Source organism: Trypanosoma theileri (genome assembly GCF_002087225.1).
Source record: "Trypanosoma theileri isolate Edinburgh chromosome Unknown TM35_Tth_47_V1, whole genome shotgun sequence".
NCBI classification, from domain to species: Eukaryota; Euglenozoa; class Kinetoplastea; order Trypanosomatida; family Trypanosomatidae; genus Trypanosoma; species Trypanosoma theileri.
In genome coordinates this window covers 110,450-125,725 of record NW_021639889.1, presented here as the reverse complement: position 1 = coordinate 125,725, position 15,276 = coordinate 110,450, and the positions used below count along the sequence as shown (strand labels likewise).

Here is a 15,276-nt window from a genome sequence, read left to right as displayed (position 1 = left end):
TTGCTTTTGTGTTGTTTATTGTTGTATGTGTTTTTTGCTCTGTACTGTTATGGTGATATGTTTTTCGATAGTGATAACAAGTATTATCTCTTTCACATAAATTAATAATATGCTACAATCGGTACAAGAAATTGAGAGTTATGTATTTGTGTGTTTTCTGCTGTTGTTGTCATCACTTTTAATTTCTGTTTTTCTTTGTCGTGTTACTGGGGAGTTTATGTTTAATAGTGGGTATTGTGTGCTTGGCCTTTTTATTGGAATTCCGAGTATATTTGGAGTATTGCTTTTTCCGTGTGGGTTGGTTTTTTCTGTTTATTTTCTTTTTTGCTGTGATTATTAGTGGTTTATTTTTAGTGGTTTGTTACCTATTTCGCCTTCACTTGTTTCTTTGTTTTTTTTCCTTTCTTATGTATTCTTCAGTGAAAGGACGCCAAAAAAAAAAAAAATGACTTCTCCAATGATGATGCTACGCCATGTATTCTTACTTATCATTCTGATAATGAGCACTTCCTTTGTGTGTGTGTTAGGTGCAAGTGGTGAATCTACTCTTGAGAGTGAAACGGAAACTCTTCCTGCTGAAGGTTCTACTAAAGCTTGTACGGCTACTACTAAGCCTTCTTGTAAAGAAGAGAAACCGGCTCTTCCACTACCACCGGAACCGATACCTGGACAGTCTGATCAGGATTCTCGTCTTGATGGACCGCCTGCGGCGTCTGGAGGTGGGGGAGTAGGTTCTGGTGCTCCTGGAATTTCACCGGTTCCTCCATTGTCTTCTGCTGTTGCCCAGGGTACCGACAATGAAGGAGAAAAGCTTCAATCTTTAACACAGAAAGACGGTAAACTGCAAGCCACAGAAGACTCCAAAAGGAAGTTGTCCGGCGACTCTCCTGAGAAAAAGAATGACGGTGCTCAGGAAGGAGTGTCTTTGCAAGAAGGGAAAAATCAAGATGGATTGCAGGAAAACGAGGTGCTGGATAAAAATGTTGCTTCTCCTCCTGTTGTTAGTACTACTTCTGCTGAAGAAAGTGATGGTGCGTCTGCAAGTGAAGTTACATCTGGAACTAGCGACACCAGTGCTTCAAGTGGAAGTGTACCCATCAATGGTGATTCCGTCACAGAATCATCTTCTTCAAGCAGTACAGTCACACAGAACAATGGCGAATCTGAAACCACAACGACTGGGAATGACACTACACCTGAAGGGAGTGAGTCATTAAGTAACCAAAATGAGGTGGGAAATACAGAATCAACCACCACCACCACCACCACCACNTCTCTTCTCTTCCTTCATCTCACCAACTTCATCGTGATGCTGCTGTTAAACCTGCTGCTCCTGGTTCTCATGATTCTCACCCTTCTTATGGTATGTCTCTTTTAAATCAACGTGATGATCTTTCATCTGTTCGTCCAGGTGGTACAAAGGGTCCCGGCAGTACGAAGGAAATTCAAGGTGGTAGTGGTTTGCCTGGTGCAGATATTAAGAATGGGAATCGTCCTGTCGTGACCAATAGTGTTACTAAAGGTGAAAGCGGTGTTTTGAACAGGAACGAGATGGATGGAGAGCAGAAGGTGAAGCAACAAAAGGCAGGTGACACATTAGAAGTTCAAACTCCTTTGAACGCGAGTAAACCGGAAACTGTCCTATCTTCTCCTCATGCTCATACTGTACAAGATGTAAGTATCAACCAGCGTAGTGAGGTGACAGAGCAAACAGAAAGTACGCAGAAGCAGCCGCTACCCAGTGAGTCAGATGAGAGGAGAACTGAGGGGCAACAAGAACAGATAAAGGAGACCGCACACGGTCCTCAACAAGATAACCACAATGAAGATCCAAGAGCCACAGGTACAACAAGTACAGAATCCCATGTTACTGCTGACTCAAACCCACATCCTACTACAGATGCATCACCTAGTGAAATAACTCAATCTGGTCTATCTACTGGTGATTCAAAGACATTAAATAACATGAGCACAGAGCCCAACAGTACCACTGATAATGTGACAACTTCAGAAGAGAATGAATCAACAAATGGTGTCAATACTATGGGAACATCATCAGAAGGGAATACCACCGTGAACACGGACTCTGTTACCCTCAATATAACCAGTAACCAGGAATCAATCTCAACTACCACCACCACCACCAACACCAATACAATTCCTCCTGTACCTGGAATCAGCAATGACACCATAATGCCAAATGTGAAGGGTGATGCAGACAGCAGCAGCAGTATCAGCAGTTCTGTGTGGGTGCGTGTACCACTACTGATTATGGTTACACTGGCCTGTATTCTTGTGTGCTGATTATTGTGATGGTGATGTGGTGTGACTCAGGTCATCCTTTTTTTCTTTCTTTGCATGCATCCCTNAATTCTGTGTGGGTGCGTATACCACTACTGATTGTGGTTACACTGGCCTGTATTCTTGTGTGCTGATTGAGTGATGGTGGTGGTGTGACTCAGGTCATCCTTTGTTTTCTTTTCTTCTCTTTGCATACATCCCTACAATCTAACTAATCTTCCACTTGTTGGGATTATATTCTTCTTTTTGTTTTTCTTAATGTTAATGTGTTTTGTGTGTCTTTTTGCTCTCTCTTTGTGTTTATCCTATAATTATTGCTACTCCATTGTGTGTGTGTGTGTGTGTGTTCTTGGAGACTCTCTCTCTCTCTCTCTCTGTGTGTGTGTGCACCTGGGCTTGCACTGTGATTATTATGATGAACTGTTTTTTGCAGTGAAAAGAAGAAAATAATAATAACAGATGAATTTATATTTATAATTGCGTATATACACATATAGACTAACACCCATATTTGGTGTATATTTCTGTGTTTGCTTTGGTAAATTGTTTTCAATTGTAAGTATCTGTTTCTTTGCTTGTAGTTGCTGGGTCGTTTAGGGCTTTGACCTGCATAGTGGTGGTATTTTTGCTTTTTGCAGAGTGCAAAATGTTATCAGTTACGGATAAATTCAGAATTTTCTATTTACTTAGTAGTGAATAGAGAGCTATATATTTGTGTGTTTTCTGCTCTTGGTGGTAGCATTTTAAATGCATTTTCTTGATTATTTCTATTTCGGGTTTTTTTTCTTAATACTGGTTCTTGTGTGTTTTGTTCCTTTAATTAGGCGTTTTCTCAGTGATTGTTGTGATATTGTGTTTTCTCTGTTTGTAAATGTCATTTGTTTTGTTCATTTGATCTGTGATTATAATTTTCTTGTTTTTTTTTATTAATTGTTTTGTGTTTTTTCTAATTCTTTCTTATTTCTCTGACTTAGTGATACCAGGAAACAATGGCAACAGCCATTGTCATGATGATAAAGTGTTACGTGCTTTATGTTATGTTCCTCGCACTGTGTTGTGTCTGTGGATGTGTGGCAGCTGACAGTGAAGCTGAGGAACTTAAAAAAAGCGATCGTGTTACTGTCAATCGCGATAGCACTTTGCAGGATACTTTGGAAACTCGTGAGAGAGAAGAGGTAGCTAGGGGACCAGAATGTCAATCAGATGATGAGGAGGCAAATAAGGGAAAGAATTGCCAACCGAAACCCTCGCGGGACTTGACTCCAGGAGATGGTCAACACAATGGAATAAAAGCTGAAGATCGTACACCTTCAGCAACAATAAGTGGTCCCAATACTCCTGCTGTAGTTCCTGCCCCTGCCGCTCCTCCAGATCCTCCTGCTGTTGCTGCTGCTGCTGACCCTCCAATGAAAAGTCCTTCTGGAGGGGATGGTGTAGAGACGACAAAAGAGAGTGAAGCTGTGACTGACGAGAGTACGGATACTAAGAAACCGGCACAAACAGAAGGTACACCAAACATGGACACTCCTCAAAGAGACGGTGAACAGAACAATGCGGGAGCACAAGGACCACAGGGAAATCAAAGGGGAGCACAACCCAATTCTTCTACTGGACCCAGTACAGATAATACAGACACTCAAGAAAACAGCGGGAGACAAGAACAGACAACTGACACAAATGACTCACAACCAAACAATGGTACAGGTGATGCCAATAACTCAGAAAACATGACCTCTGACACTACCAATACACCTAATAATAATGAGGAATCAACTACAACCACCACTACTACCACAACAACAACAACAACACTTCCTCCTGAACTCACAAACAACAAGAAGGGTGATGCAGACAGCAGCAGCAGTATCAGCAGTTCTGTGTGGGTGCGTGTGCCACTACTGATTGTGGTTACACTGGCCTGTATTCTTGTGTGCTNGAAAGGATGACGTCATTATATGCAAAATTGGTAAATTGGATCCAGGAAAGAATTGCCAAAATGGCAGCATTGGAAAAAGAGGTAGCTACCACTCGCAATAAGTATAAGCATGAGTTTTATGATTCGATCAAAGAAATTGACAATTGACGCTCTTTGCTTAAGGCAATGTTGAGTGGGTGGATATTTGATTAGTTTTTTAACTTCTTAACCTTCACAGAATTATGTGTAAATAACCGGAATAGCTGCAGTTTCCATACTTGACTTTTCCCTAAACAATCTATACCATGAACTCCCCTATGTTGATATTATTCATGCAATTGTTAAATCTAACAGCAGGCAGAGGGACTAAATCGAAGAGAAAAAATCGGAAATAAAAATCGAATTACGAAGGAACTATGATGACGCTGTCAAGATTTGTAAAGCCACCGAACAAGCCGGGGTGGCTGCTGAGAAGGAAAGGAAAGAAAATAGACGGCGCTCTCTTGATGCTGCTGATATTTGTGGAATAAATACAAAGGAACTGCCACTACTGCCGCTGTTGTTGATCTCTCTGTGTGCTGAGCCCTGTGGTGGGGTCCCTTCCAGAGAGTGTTGGTAATCACTTGTTTACTGCTAATAATAATATATTTGCTACTGTGTTTTTGTACACTGAGCACCGAGAAAATNCACCTGTTTGGATTTTCTTTTCTTTTTTTTGTTTCTTAATGATATTGTGTTTTGTGTGTTTTTACTCTCTCTATGTTTATCCTATAATAATAATTATTGCTACTCCATTGAGTGTGTGTTCTTGGAGACTCTCTCTGTGTGTGTGCACCTGGGCTTGCACTATGATAATGATGATGAACTGTTTTTTGCAGTGGAAAAAAGGAAATAATAATAACAGATGAATTTATATTTATAATTGCTTATATACATACACATATAGACTTACATCCATAGTTGGTGTATTTCTGTGTTTACTGGTTTAATTGGGTTAATGGTTAATATCTGTTTGTTTGCTTGATGAGTTTGCTGGGTGGTTCAGCCTTTTTTGAGATATTTGTGAGTGTGGGCTTTTTTTTTGTTTTTACTCTTAGTTAGGTTATTGTGCTGTATTGCATTCTTTAGCTGGTAGGTTTTACTTTCACGATGTGACTCCCTTTTGTGGTAATCGATTTGTGTGTCGTAACATGTTTGATACTTCATTTATTTTCTTTTTTTACTTTTTGATCGTCTTTCTTTCTAGGTCAGTGTTTTTACGTGAAACAAACTATTGTCTCTCTCATGATGATGATGATTCGCCGTGTGATGTGTGTGTTGGCCGTTGTGTTGTGCTGCGCCTGTGGAAGTACTGTGACCTCTGCTGCTACTAATGGACAGCCAAAGGCGGTGACTGCTTCGGGCCAGGAGAATAGTGAAGATGACGTATTCGTTTTTCATGATAAAGCTAACTTACCTAAAGGGTATAATTGGAACACTGATTGGCATTGGAATGTAACTCTACAAGAACAGAAGGTGCGAGCGGTGTGTAAGGAGAATGCTTCTGCTGTTATTGCTGGAAAAAATTGTTCGGAGTGGTTAAAATCTCTGGATAAACCTTCATCAACAATTTCGGGTGAAGATAGTCACCCCGGTGGAGGAAGCGGTGATGGCTCTGAATTACAAGATGCTCACGTGAAGGAAGGAAGTCAAGAACGTGGACCAGAATCATCAGAAGATCCTGATGGTGCTCCTGAAGTTAAAGGAAAGAAACCAGGAACAGAAAGTAGAGCAACAGGAACAGTTACCAGCACGCCAATCCATACTCCGGGGACTCCTGCAGGTACACAAGGTGATCAAGTAGAATCGAGCAGCACAGGGGATAACGGTACACCTGCCGACTCTAATCCTAACCAGCGATCTCGTGCAAATGTTGATGGGCCTGCTGCACCAGAATCACAAGAAACCAATTCAACTACTCAGCCAAGCACTGAGAACACCACCACAGAAGCACCAACTCCCACTCCATCATCTGTACCCAACGCAGAGATCAACAACATCACTTCCAATGTAGAGAACAAGGCCAATGTTGACAGCAGTATCAGTCCTGTGTGGATGCGCACTGCAGCACCGCTGCTGATTGTAGCTGTGTTGGTCTCCGTTGCCGTGTACTGAACGGTGGGACTCATATGAGGACAAATAATAATAATAATGGTAATCCTAACATAATCATAATTGCGTACATCCCCCATGGGTGAAATAAACTAATAATCTGTTTACCAGATTTCTCTTTTAATTCGAATTTCTTTTCTTTTTCTTTTACTTTTGTGTATGTTCTTTTTCTAATAATTCCATTACTTGCTTTTCCCGTTGTGTGTTTGCAGAAAACTGGGCTGTTCTGCTCACTGACGGTATACATCTCTTGCTAGTACACACAGATNATGAAGGGTAATGTTGACAGCAGTATCAGTCCTGTGTGGATGCGCACTTCAGCACCGCTGTTGATTGTGGCTGTATTGTTCTCCGTTACCGTGTACTGAACGGTGGGCTCATCTGAGAACAAATAATAATAATAATGGTTAAAATAATATAATCATAATTGCATACATCCCCCATGGGTGAATGAATAAACTAATAATCTGTTTACCAGCATTCTCTTCCAATTCGAATATCTTTTCTTTTACTTTACTTTTATGTGTGTGTGTTCTTTTTCTAATTAATTCCATTACTTGCTTTTTCCCGTTGTGTGTGTGCAGAAAACTGGGCTGTTCTGCTCACTAACGGTATACATCTATTGCTAGTACACACAGATGTGTGTGTGCAGTAGTTTAATATACATAAACTAGAGACATGGGGTATTGTGTGTGTGTTTGGTTCTCTCTCTTTTATTTGGGTATTGTGGGGTGTTTTCTTTTCTATTAATGGATACATATTATTATACAAGCGGGATATTTCTTTTCTTTTGCTTTACTGTACTGTTGCTGCTTCTCTTTCTCTCTATCCCACTGTGAGTACTTGTTGTATTGGTGTATGTTTGTTTGTTTGTTTCTATCATAATTCTTTTTCCTTCTGTTCCTCTTTCTTTCTTGTATTAGTCTACTGAAGTAATCAACAACAATGACAAAGGCTGTAATGGTGAGGTGTTACCTGCTCTGTTTACTAACTCTTGTACTCTGTTGTGCTTGTGGGTTAGTATGGGCTGATAGTCCTAAAGGTTCTGATGCCCTTATTAAACCTTCTACTGTTGGTGTTCCTTCTCTTGTTCGTCGTGCTATTCCTGCGCTTCTTCTCAATCCTATGTTTGACGAAGAAGAAGAACAAGAAAAGTGGTTGGATGAGATGGTTGCAGAAAACAAGGGTGTGTCTCACAATCGACAAAACAGTGGTATCGACTTCTCTGGTGGTTCAGGAGTAAATGGCCAAGTGGTATCTACTACTACAGCAGTAACCTCTCCAACGCAACCAAGTCAAGAACCTCCTTCTGCAAAACACCAAGCTCCAGCACCTTTGGGAGATGCAATCGCTAAAGAGAACCATGCTATTCAGCGAGAAACGAAATCATCAGGACAAGGACAGGAACATAACGACACTAATGATGCACAAAACGGAGAATCTGTGGTCACATCACTGCAAGGAACTATTGACGGGAAAGAGACTTCTGCTACTTCACCTCAGAATACACCTGAGACTTCTTCAAACACTTCAGTCACACCGAATGATAACGAATCTGGAGATGCACAGAGTGAATTACCAAGTACTCAAGAAGGTACTGCAGATAATACAGAAACTACCACCACCACTACCACCACTACCACTACTACTAGTACTACTACGACAACACTTCCTCCTGAACTCACAAACAACAAGAAGGGTGATGCAGACAGCAGCAGCAGTATCAGCAGTTCTGTGTGGGTGCGTGTGCCACTACTGATTGTGGTTACACTGGCCTGTAATCTTGTGTGCTGATTGTGATGATGTGGTAGTGTGACTCAGGTCATCCTTTGTTTTCTTTCTTCTTTTTTTGCATGAGTCCACACTACAGTCTAACTAATCTTCCACCTGTTGGGATTCCTCTTCTTTTTTTTTGTTTCTTAATGTTAATCTGTGTTTTGTGCGTTTTTACTCTCTCTGTGTTTATCCTATAATAATTGTTATTGCTACTACTCCATTGTGTGTGTGTGTGTTCTTGGAGACTCTCTCTGTGTGTGCACCTGGGCTTTGCACTGTGATGATGATGAACTGCTTTTTGCAGTGAAGGGAAAGGAAATAATAATAACAGATGAATTTATATTTATAATTGCTTATATAAACACATAGACTGACAGCCATATTTGGTGTATTTCTGTGTTTACTGGATAAATTGGACTAATGATTAATATCTATTTCTTTGCTTATGGTTTGCTGGGTGGTTCAGCCTTTTTTGAGATATTTGTGAGTGTGGGCTTTATTTTTGTTTTTACTCTTACTACGGTTATTTCGCTGTATTTCATTCTTTAACTGGTANGAGCGAGTGGCTTACATGCGGTGCGGGCAGCCGTGTGTCTGCATGTGGGAAGTACGCAGACCTCTGCCGCCAGCGTACCGCAAGAGCAGCAAGAACCATTGCTAGAACTACTGCTGGACAGCCAAAAGCGGTGACTGCGTTTTTTAATATCTATGCAGACAAGGTCTTTGAACTAGATATAACGCCTGAAAACGTGTCTGCATGGAAGAACAAATCAAAAAATAGAAGTGAGCGTGGATCGGAACATGAAGAAATGCAAGTTCAGGAACAGGAACATCCCGAAACTGTTGGGAAATCGCGCGAAGAAAACGATTCAGAATCAGAAGGAGTCCTTCACCATGGACCAGAGTTGAAAAAAGAGGAGCATCATACGGAAGTGGAGGTTCTCTCATTGGGTTCCTCTAAAGGACAAGAGGAGTTAACTCGTGTTACATCTTCTAACGCTCTACCTAAAGAAGGTGGCGCTCTAGGGAGCGGATCCTCATCAGCTATTTCACGATCACCACAAACAGAAAAACCACTCTCAGAAGGAGAGCAAACCCACACTACAGCTAAAGGCACAGACTCATCTAAAGATGTTGATTCAATGAAACGCAGCCCACAGGCCGAGTCTGCAAACGCCACAGATAACCGTAATGTCAACGATGCTAATTCTGCGCAAGAATCTGAAAAAACAGAAAATGTCGTGTCGGAAGTGGATAAACTCCAAGAAGGTAATGGCAGGACTAGCGTTGCTACTGACACTCCCGTGAGAACCACCCAATCCATTGGAGTGAATGATGCACCTGCCACGACAGAATCAGAAGATAATGACACTTCTGCGGCTACCGCCAACACTAAGAATACTTACACCGAATTACCAAACACAACTGTTAACTCTCCTCTACCTTCCCCGGAACCACAGATCAGCAGCAACGTTGCTTCCTCATTACAGAACAAGCCTAATGTTGACAGCAGTGTCAGTCCTCTGTGGATGCACACTGCAGCACCGCTGCTGATTGTGGCTGCGTTGTTCTCCGTTACCGTGTACTGAACAGTGGGAGTCATCTGAGAGCAAATAATAATAATGGTTAAACTAACATAATTGCGTATATCCATTTATCCCCCATGGGTGAATGAATGAACTAATAATCTGTTTACCAGCTTTCTCTTTTAATTGGAATTTCTTTTCTTTTTACTTTTATGTGTGTGTGTGTGTTCTTTTTTCTAATAATTCCATTACTTGCTTTTCCGTTGTGTGTGTTTGCAGAAACCTGGGCTGTTCTGTTCACTGACGGTATACATCTCTTGCTAGTACACAGATGTGTGTGTGCAGTAATGTAATAGATAAACTAGAGCCATGGGGTATTGTGTGTTTGTTTTTGGCTCTCTCTCTTATTTGGGTAATGTGAGGTGTTCTCTTTTTCTATTAATGGATACATATTATTATAATACAAGTGGGATATTCATTTTTCTTGCTTTACTGTGCTGTTACTGCTTTTCTCTCTTTTCCACGGTGAGTATTTGTGTCCTGTATCCACTCTCTATGTCTCTCACCTTTTTCCTTCTTTCTTGTATCAGTCTATTGAAATAATCATCATTAACAATGACAAAGGCTGTAATGGTAAGGTGCTACCTTCTTTGTTTACTAACTCTTGCACTCTGTTGTGCTTGTGGGTTAGTATGGGCTGATGATCCTAAAGCTTCTGAGTCCAGTAAATGTGTTCCTTACGTTGGCCTTCCTCCTTTTTTTTTTAGAAATCCTGCTTGCAATAATTCTGGTAATACTCCTAAGTATGGTCCAACCTCGAAACCTCTTTCAAGTGTCATGCCACATTTGAAACCTGGTGTACAAGGAGGTATACATGTCATTACAAATTCGCATCAAGAGCAAGACGTATCCCAAAGTGATCACGCAAAGTTAACAGATGATTCTGAAAATAAAGGTAGAACAGGAACTCAGGTTGTTCAACAAACCTTAAAAGCAGAAGGCACCCCATCAGGTACTCCGGGACAAAATAACCCTCTTAGTTCCTTTGGGTCTGCAGAAGGACGGATTACAAAACCAACTGAAGAGCATCCCCCTCCAACTTCTACAGTTTCTGACAGACACCAGTCAGGTGATCGTCCATCTGAATCAACACAAGCAAATGGAGAGAACCCAACAGTCTCAGCATCTGCACCTAATGGTGGCGACCATAGGAGTACACATGAGAACACATCACCAATGCAAGAACAAGAAGNGGGGCCGGCGGTGCGCTGCGTGTACGCCCCGCTGCTGAGAGCGAGTGGCTTACATGCGGTGCGGGCAGCCGTGTGTCTGCATGTGGGAAGTACGCAGACCTCTGCCGCCAGCGTACCGCAAGAGCAGCAACAAGAACAACAACAACCATTACTACTACTGCTAATGCTGGACAACCAAAGGCGGTGATGGCACTTTGGAGTAGTTGGGATTTTTCTGTGTCCGAATGGCTCAAGAAAACAACGACAGATTCGATAGAAGGCAAACTTGAGCCCAAAGAGGACAAAGACTCACTGAAGAGCAGAGATGATGAATCTGGACATAAACCACTAGAACATGATTTACGAGAGAAGACAAGTCAGAAACTCGAAGTTGTTTTGACCAAAGAACACGATAAAGGTATACCTGAACAACAAGAACAAGAAGAAGTACGAGATCATCGGCAACAACCACGTGGAGACACGAACTCGGTATCTCAGAATGGCACTCAGCTTCAACAGGAGAGAGAATTAGGCACTTCGTTAGTATCTACTGGAGTGCAAGAAGATCTACCTCATCCTGAAGCTACAAAACGCTCACCAACAGATTCTGTTGACTCAAGCAGCTCACCAGAAGCAGCGTCAGAAGCAAGAACAACATTATCAAAGCCTACAGCCATAAGCACAGCCAGAGAGGTTAATTCCAATCACGACCAATCACAAACACCATCTGAAAACGCCACGGTGAACAGTAATACCAATGATGGTAATCCTTCACAGAATCATTCACCAACTGAGACGAGTACACTTACCACCCCTAATCCCACACAGCAGTCAGCTGCAGCTCCAGGTACGACTGGCACAGAAGGATCGCATGAGAATGCCAATGCTGATTCAACGGCCACCACCAAAACCAACAGTGAAGCACCAATAACTCCATCTCCTCAAGCCAACGCAGAGATCAGCCGCACTCCTACAGAAGCGCCAACTACAAACAGTACCATTCCATCTCTTGTACCCAACGCAGAAATTAACACCATCGTTCCAACTCTACAGAAGAAGGCTAATGTTGACAGCAGTGTCAGTCCTGTGTGGGTGCGCACTGCAGCACCGCTCTTGATTGTGGCTGTGTTGTTCTCCGTTACCGTGTACTGAACAGTGGGACTCATCTGAGGACAAATAATAATAATGGTTAATACTAACATAATCATAATTGCGTACATCCACCCCATGGGTGAATAAACTAGTAATTTGTTTATCAGCTTTCTCTTTTAATTCGAGTTTCTTTTCTTTTTCTTTTACTTTTGTGTGTGTGTGTTCATTTTCTTATTAATTCCATTACTTGCTTTTCCCGTTGTGTGTGTTTGCAGAAAACTGGGCTGTTCTGCTCACTGACGGTATACATCTCTTGCTAGTACACACAGATGTGTCTGTGGAGTAATTTAATATACATAAACTAGAGCCATGGGATATTTTGTGTGTGTTATTGGAGACTCTCGCTGTGTGTGCACCTGGGCTTGTACTGTAATGATGATGATGAAATGCTTTTTGCAGTGGGAAAAAAGGAAATAATAATAACAGATGAATTTATATTTATAATTGCGTATACACACATATAGACCTACACACCCATAGTTGGTGTATTTCTGTGTTTACTGGGTAGGTTGGGCTAATGGTTAATATCTGTTTGTTTGCTTGCTTGTGGTTTGCTGGGTCATTCTGTGCGTCTGGTTCCTCTTTCTTATTGTACTCTGCGTAGTGCAGAATGAAGAGTAATAACTGTGTGTCACACAGGTATTTATTATTACAAATGATTTTCAAGCATAGCCATAGTTCGCTGAATTTGTTGTTTGATGATGCCGTTAGTTTTCTTTTCTCTCGATTTCTGAGACAGTTGGTATGTGATGTTCCTATTTAATGGACTCTTTATTGTTTATTTTGGTGTTAATGTTTTGTGTGACTGATGTTTTTTGTTGTCTCTTTTTTCCTCCATGTGCCTCTTTTTTATTGGCTTTCTGTTTTGCTTTCTTTTTTTATTCCTGATCCAGTTGAGGTATCGAAAGCAAGGAGAATAATTTTTATTGCGATGCTACTGCGCTTTTTGTTGTGTGCTTTGATTTTGTTTCTGAGTGTACCCCCTCTGTGTGGGACGGCTGAAACGGTTTCTCAATCCACCGGTTCTTCTCCTCGTGAATGTCCCCCTACTGGTTCTGATGATGGTGCTGCAGACTGTGCTCCTTCTTCTAGTGTTGAAGTTCCTGACACAGATGACTGCCGTACCAAGGTCGATAAATCTCAATGCAGTAAAACTGCCAGGAACTTACAAGAGGAGCCGCATCCTGCAGATCATGGGGGACCTGGTAGTGAATTGGTTAACGGAGTTTCGGAGCTCGAGCCAGGTAGAGGAGAAACGGAAAATACATTGACTAAAGAAACAGTTGATCTCAAGGGCCCAAAGACTGAGGCAATCAAGAGAGATGCTACACCACCACCACCACCGGGTAATGGTAGCCATAGGGACAGTACCAGCGAAAGAACTGAATTGCCGGCCCATTCACAACCAGCCGGTCAACAAAGTAACCTTGGTACTGCACAGTCGCAACAGAACACTATGGAAGTGCAAAGGCCTACAACTACAGGAGAAGATGAACCTAAAAGTAATGATACTACACCCAATACAGAATCTGCTGCCCAAACAACCGCACAACCACAAGAAATTATTGGACCACAATCATCTACTGCCGCTGGTGCTGAGACTCCTGCATCCCCTTCACCAGAAGGAACTGCAAATACTGCGGATGACACTACAACACATAATGAGGAATCAACCACTACCACCACCACAACAACCACAACAACACTTCCTCCTGAGACTGCAAATAACAAGAAGGGTGATGCAGACAGCAGCAGCAGTATGAGCAGTTCTGTGTGGGTGCGTGTACCACTACTGATTGTGGTTACACTGGCCTGTATTCTTGTGTGCTGATTGTAATGGTGGTGTGGTGGTGTGACTCAGGTCATCCTTTGTTTTTTTTTTTGCATGCATCCCTACAGTCAAACTAATCTTTCACCTGTTGGGAATTTCTCTTCTTTTTTTTGTTTCTTAATGTTAATGTGTTTTGTGTGTGTTTTTGTGCTCTCTGTGTTTATCCTATAATTATTATTATTGCTACTCCATTGTGTGTGTGTGTGTTCTTGGAGACTCTCTCTGTGTGTCTGCACCTGGGCTTGCACTGTGATGATAATGATGATGAACTGCTTTTTTGCATTGGGAAGGAAAGGGAAAACAGGAAATAATAATAACAGATGAATTTATATTTATAATTACTTGTATACGGACACATATAGACTTACACCCATAGTTGGTGTATATTTCTGTGTTTACTGGGTAAATTGGGCTAATAGTTAATATCTGTTTCTTTGCTTGATGATTTTGCTGACTCGCCGAGCCTTTTTTTGAGATATTTGTCAATGTGTGCCTTTTTTTTTGTTTTTACTCTTACTGAGGATATTGCTCTGTATTGCATTCTTTAACTGGTAGTTTTACTTTTCACGATGTGACCTTCTATAGTGGTAATCGATTCGTGTGTCCTAACATGTTTGATACTTCATTTATTTTCTTTTTTCACTTTTTGATTGTCTTTCTTTCTAGATCAGTGTTTTTACGCAAACCAAACTATTGTTTCTCTCATGATGATGATGATGTGCCGTGTGAAGTGTGTGTTGGCCGTTGTGCTGTGCTGTACCTGCGGGTATACCATGGCGGCTGCTGCTGCTGTTGATAATGACAGTCCCAGTGGCCGTGGTGTATCCCGTGGGGCTGTGGAGGTGTCGTGCGGGNACAGCAGCAGCAGTATCAGCAGTTCTGTGTGGGTGCGTGTACCACTACTGATTGTGGTTACACTGGCCTGTATTCTTGTGTGCTGATTGTGTGTTGGTGATGGTGTGACTCAGGTCATCCTTTGTTTTTTTTTCCTTTTTGCGTGCATCCACACTACAGTCTAACTAATCTTCCACCTGTTGGGATATTCTTTTTTTTCGTTTCTTAATGTTATTATGTTTTGTGTGTTTTTGCTCTCCCTGTGTTTATCCTATAATAATTATTGCTACTCCATTGTGTGTGTGTGTGTGTGTTCTTGGAGACTCTCTCTGTGTGTGTGTGTGTGCCTGGGCTTGCACTGTAATGATGATGATGAACTGTTTTTTGCAGTGTGAGGGAAAAGGAAATAATAATAACAGATAAATTAATGTTTATAATTGCGTATACACCCATATGGAGTTATACCCATAGTTGGTGTATATTTCTGTGTTTAATGGTAAATTTGGGCTAATGATTAATATGTGTTTCTTTGCTTATGGTTTGCTGGGTGGTTCAGCC

General features: G+C 41.5%; 8 protein-coding genes across 8 annotated transcripts; all 8 read left to right on the top strand.

The window, feature by feature from the left end:
- Nucleotides 1-499: 499 nt before the first annotated feature.
- TM35_000471540 (uncharacterized protein) lies at nucleotides 500-1,378 on the top strand (the record flags this gene model as incomplete). Its single annotated transcript, XM_029030414.1, has 1 exon — nucleotides 500-1,378. One exon carries the CDS (start codon nucleotides 500-502, stop codon nucleotides 1,376-1,378), a length of 879 nt encoding a protein of 292 aa, XP_028878325.1.
- Nucleotides 1,379-1,551: 173 nt separating this feature from the next.
- TM35_000471530 (uncharacterized protein) lies at nucleotides 1,552-2,304 on the top strand (the record flags this gene model as incomplete). Its single annotated transcript, XM_029030413.1, has 1 exon — nucleotides 1,552-2,304. The coding sequence occupies one exon, from the start codon at nucleotides 1,552-1,554 to the stop codon at nucleotides 2,302-2,304; it is 753 nt and encodes a 250-aa protein (XP_028878324.1).
- Nucleotides 2,305-3,290: 986 nt separating this feature from the next.
- On the top strand, nucleotides 3,291-4,247 carry TM35_000471520 (uncharacterized protein; the record flags this gene model as incomplete). Its single annotated transcript, XM_029030412.1, has 1 exon — nucleotides 3,291-4,247. The coding sequence occupies one exon, from the start codon at nucleotides 3,291-3,293 to the stop codon at nucleotides 4,245-4,247; it is 957 nt and encodes a 318-aa protein (XP_028878323.1).
- A 1,253-nt stretch (nucleotides 4,248-5,500) lies between these two features.
- Nucleotides 5,501-6,370, top strand: TM35_000471510 (uncharacterized protein; the record flags this gene model as incomplete). The annotated part of the gene is made up of 1 exon (XM_029030411.1): nucleotides 5,501-6,370. One exon carries the CDS (start codon nucleotides 5,501-5,503, stop codon nucleotides 6,368-6,370), a length of 870 nt encoding a protein of 289 aa, XP_028878322.1.
- Nucleotides 6,371-7,312: 942 nt separating this feature from the next.
- On the top strand, nucleotides 7,313-8,161 carry TM35_000471500 (uncharacterized protein; the record flags this gene model as incomplete). Its single annotated transcript, XM_029030410.1, has 1 exon — nucleotides 7,313-8,161. One exon carries the CDS (start codon nucleotides 7,313-7,315, stop codon nucleotides 8,159-8,161), a length of 849 nt encoding a protein of 282 aa, XP_028878321.1.
- Nucleotides 8,162-8,952: 791 nt separating this feature from the next.
- TM35_000471490 (uncharacterized protein) lies at nucleotides 8,953-9,732 on the top strand (the record flags this gene model as incomplete). Its single annotated transcript, XM_029030409.1, has 1 exon — nucleotides 8,953-9,732. One exon carries the CDS (start codon nucleotides 8,953-8,955, stop codon nucleotides 9,730-9,732), a length of 780 nt encoding a protein of 259 aa, XP_028878320.1.
- Nucleotides 9,733-11,108: 1,376 nt separating this feature from the next.
- TM35_000471480 (uncharacterized protein) lies at nucleotides 11,109-12,053 on the top strand (the record flags this gene model as incomplete). Its single annotated transcript, XM_029030408.1, has 1 exon — nucleotides 11,109-12,053. One exon carries the CDS (start codon nucleotides 11,109-11,111, stop codon nucleotides 12,051-12,053), a length of 945 nt encoding a protein of 314 aa, XP_028878319.1.
- A 931-nt stretch (nucleotides 12,054-12,984) lies between these two features.
- On the top strand, nucleotides 12,985-13,884 carry TM35_000471470 (uncharacterized protein; the record flags this gene model as incomplete). The annotated part of the gene is made up of 1 exon (XM_029030407.1): nucleotides 12,985-13,884. The coding sequence occupies one exon, from the start codon at nucleotides 12,985-12,987 to the stop codon at nucleotides 13,882-13,884; it is 900 nt and encodes a 299-aa protein (XP_028878318.1).
- Nucleotides 13,885-15,276: the final 1,392 nt, after the last annotated feature.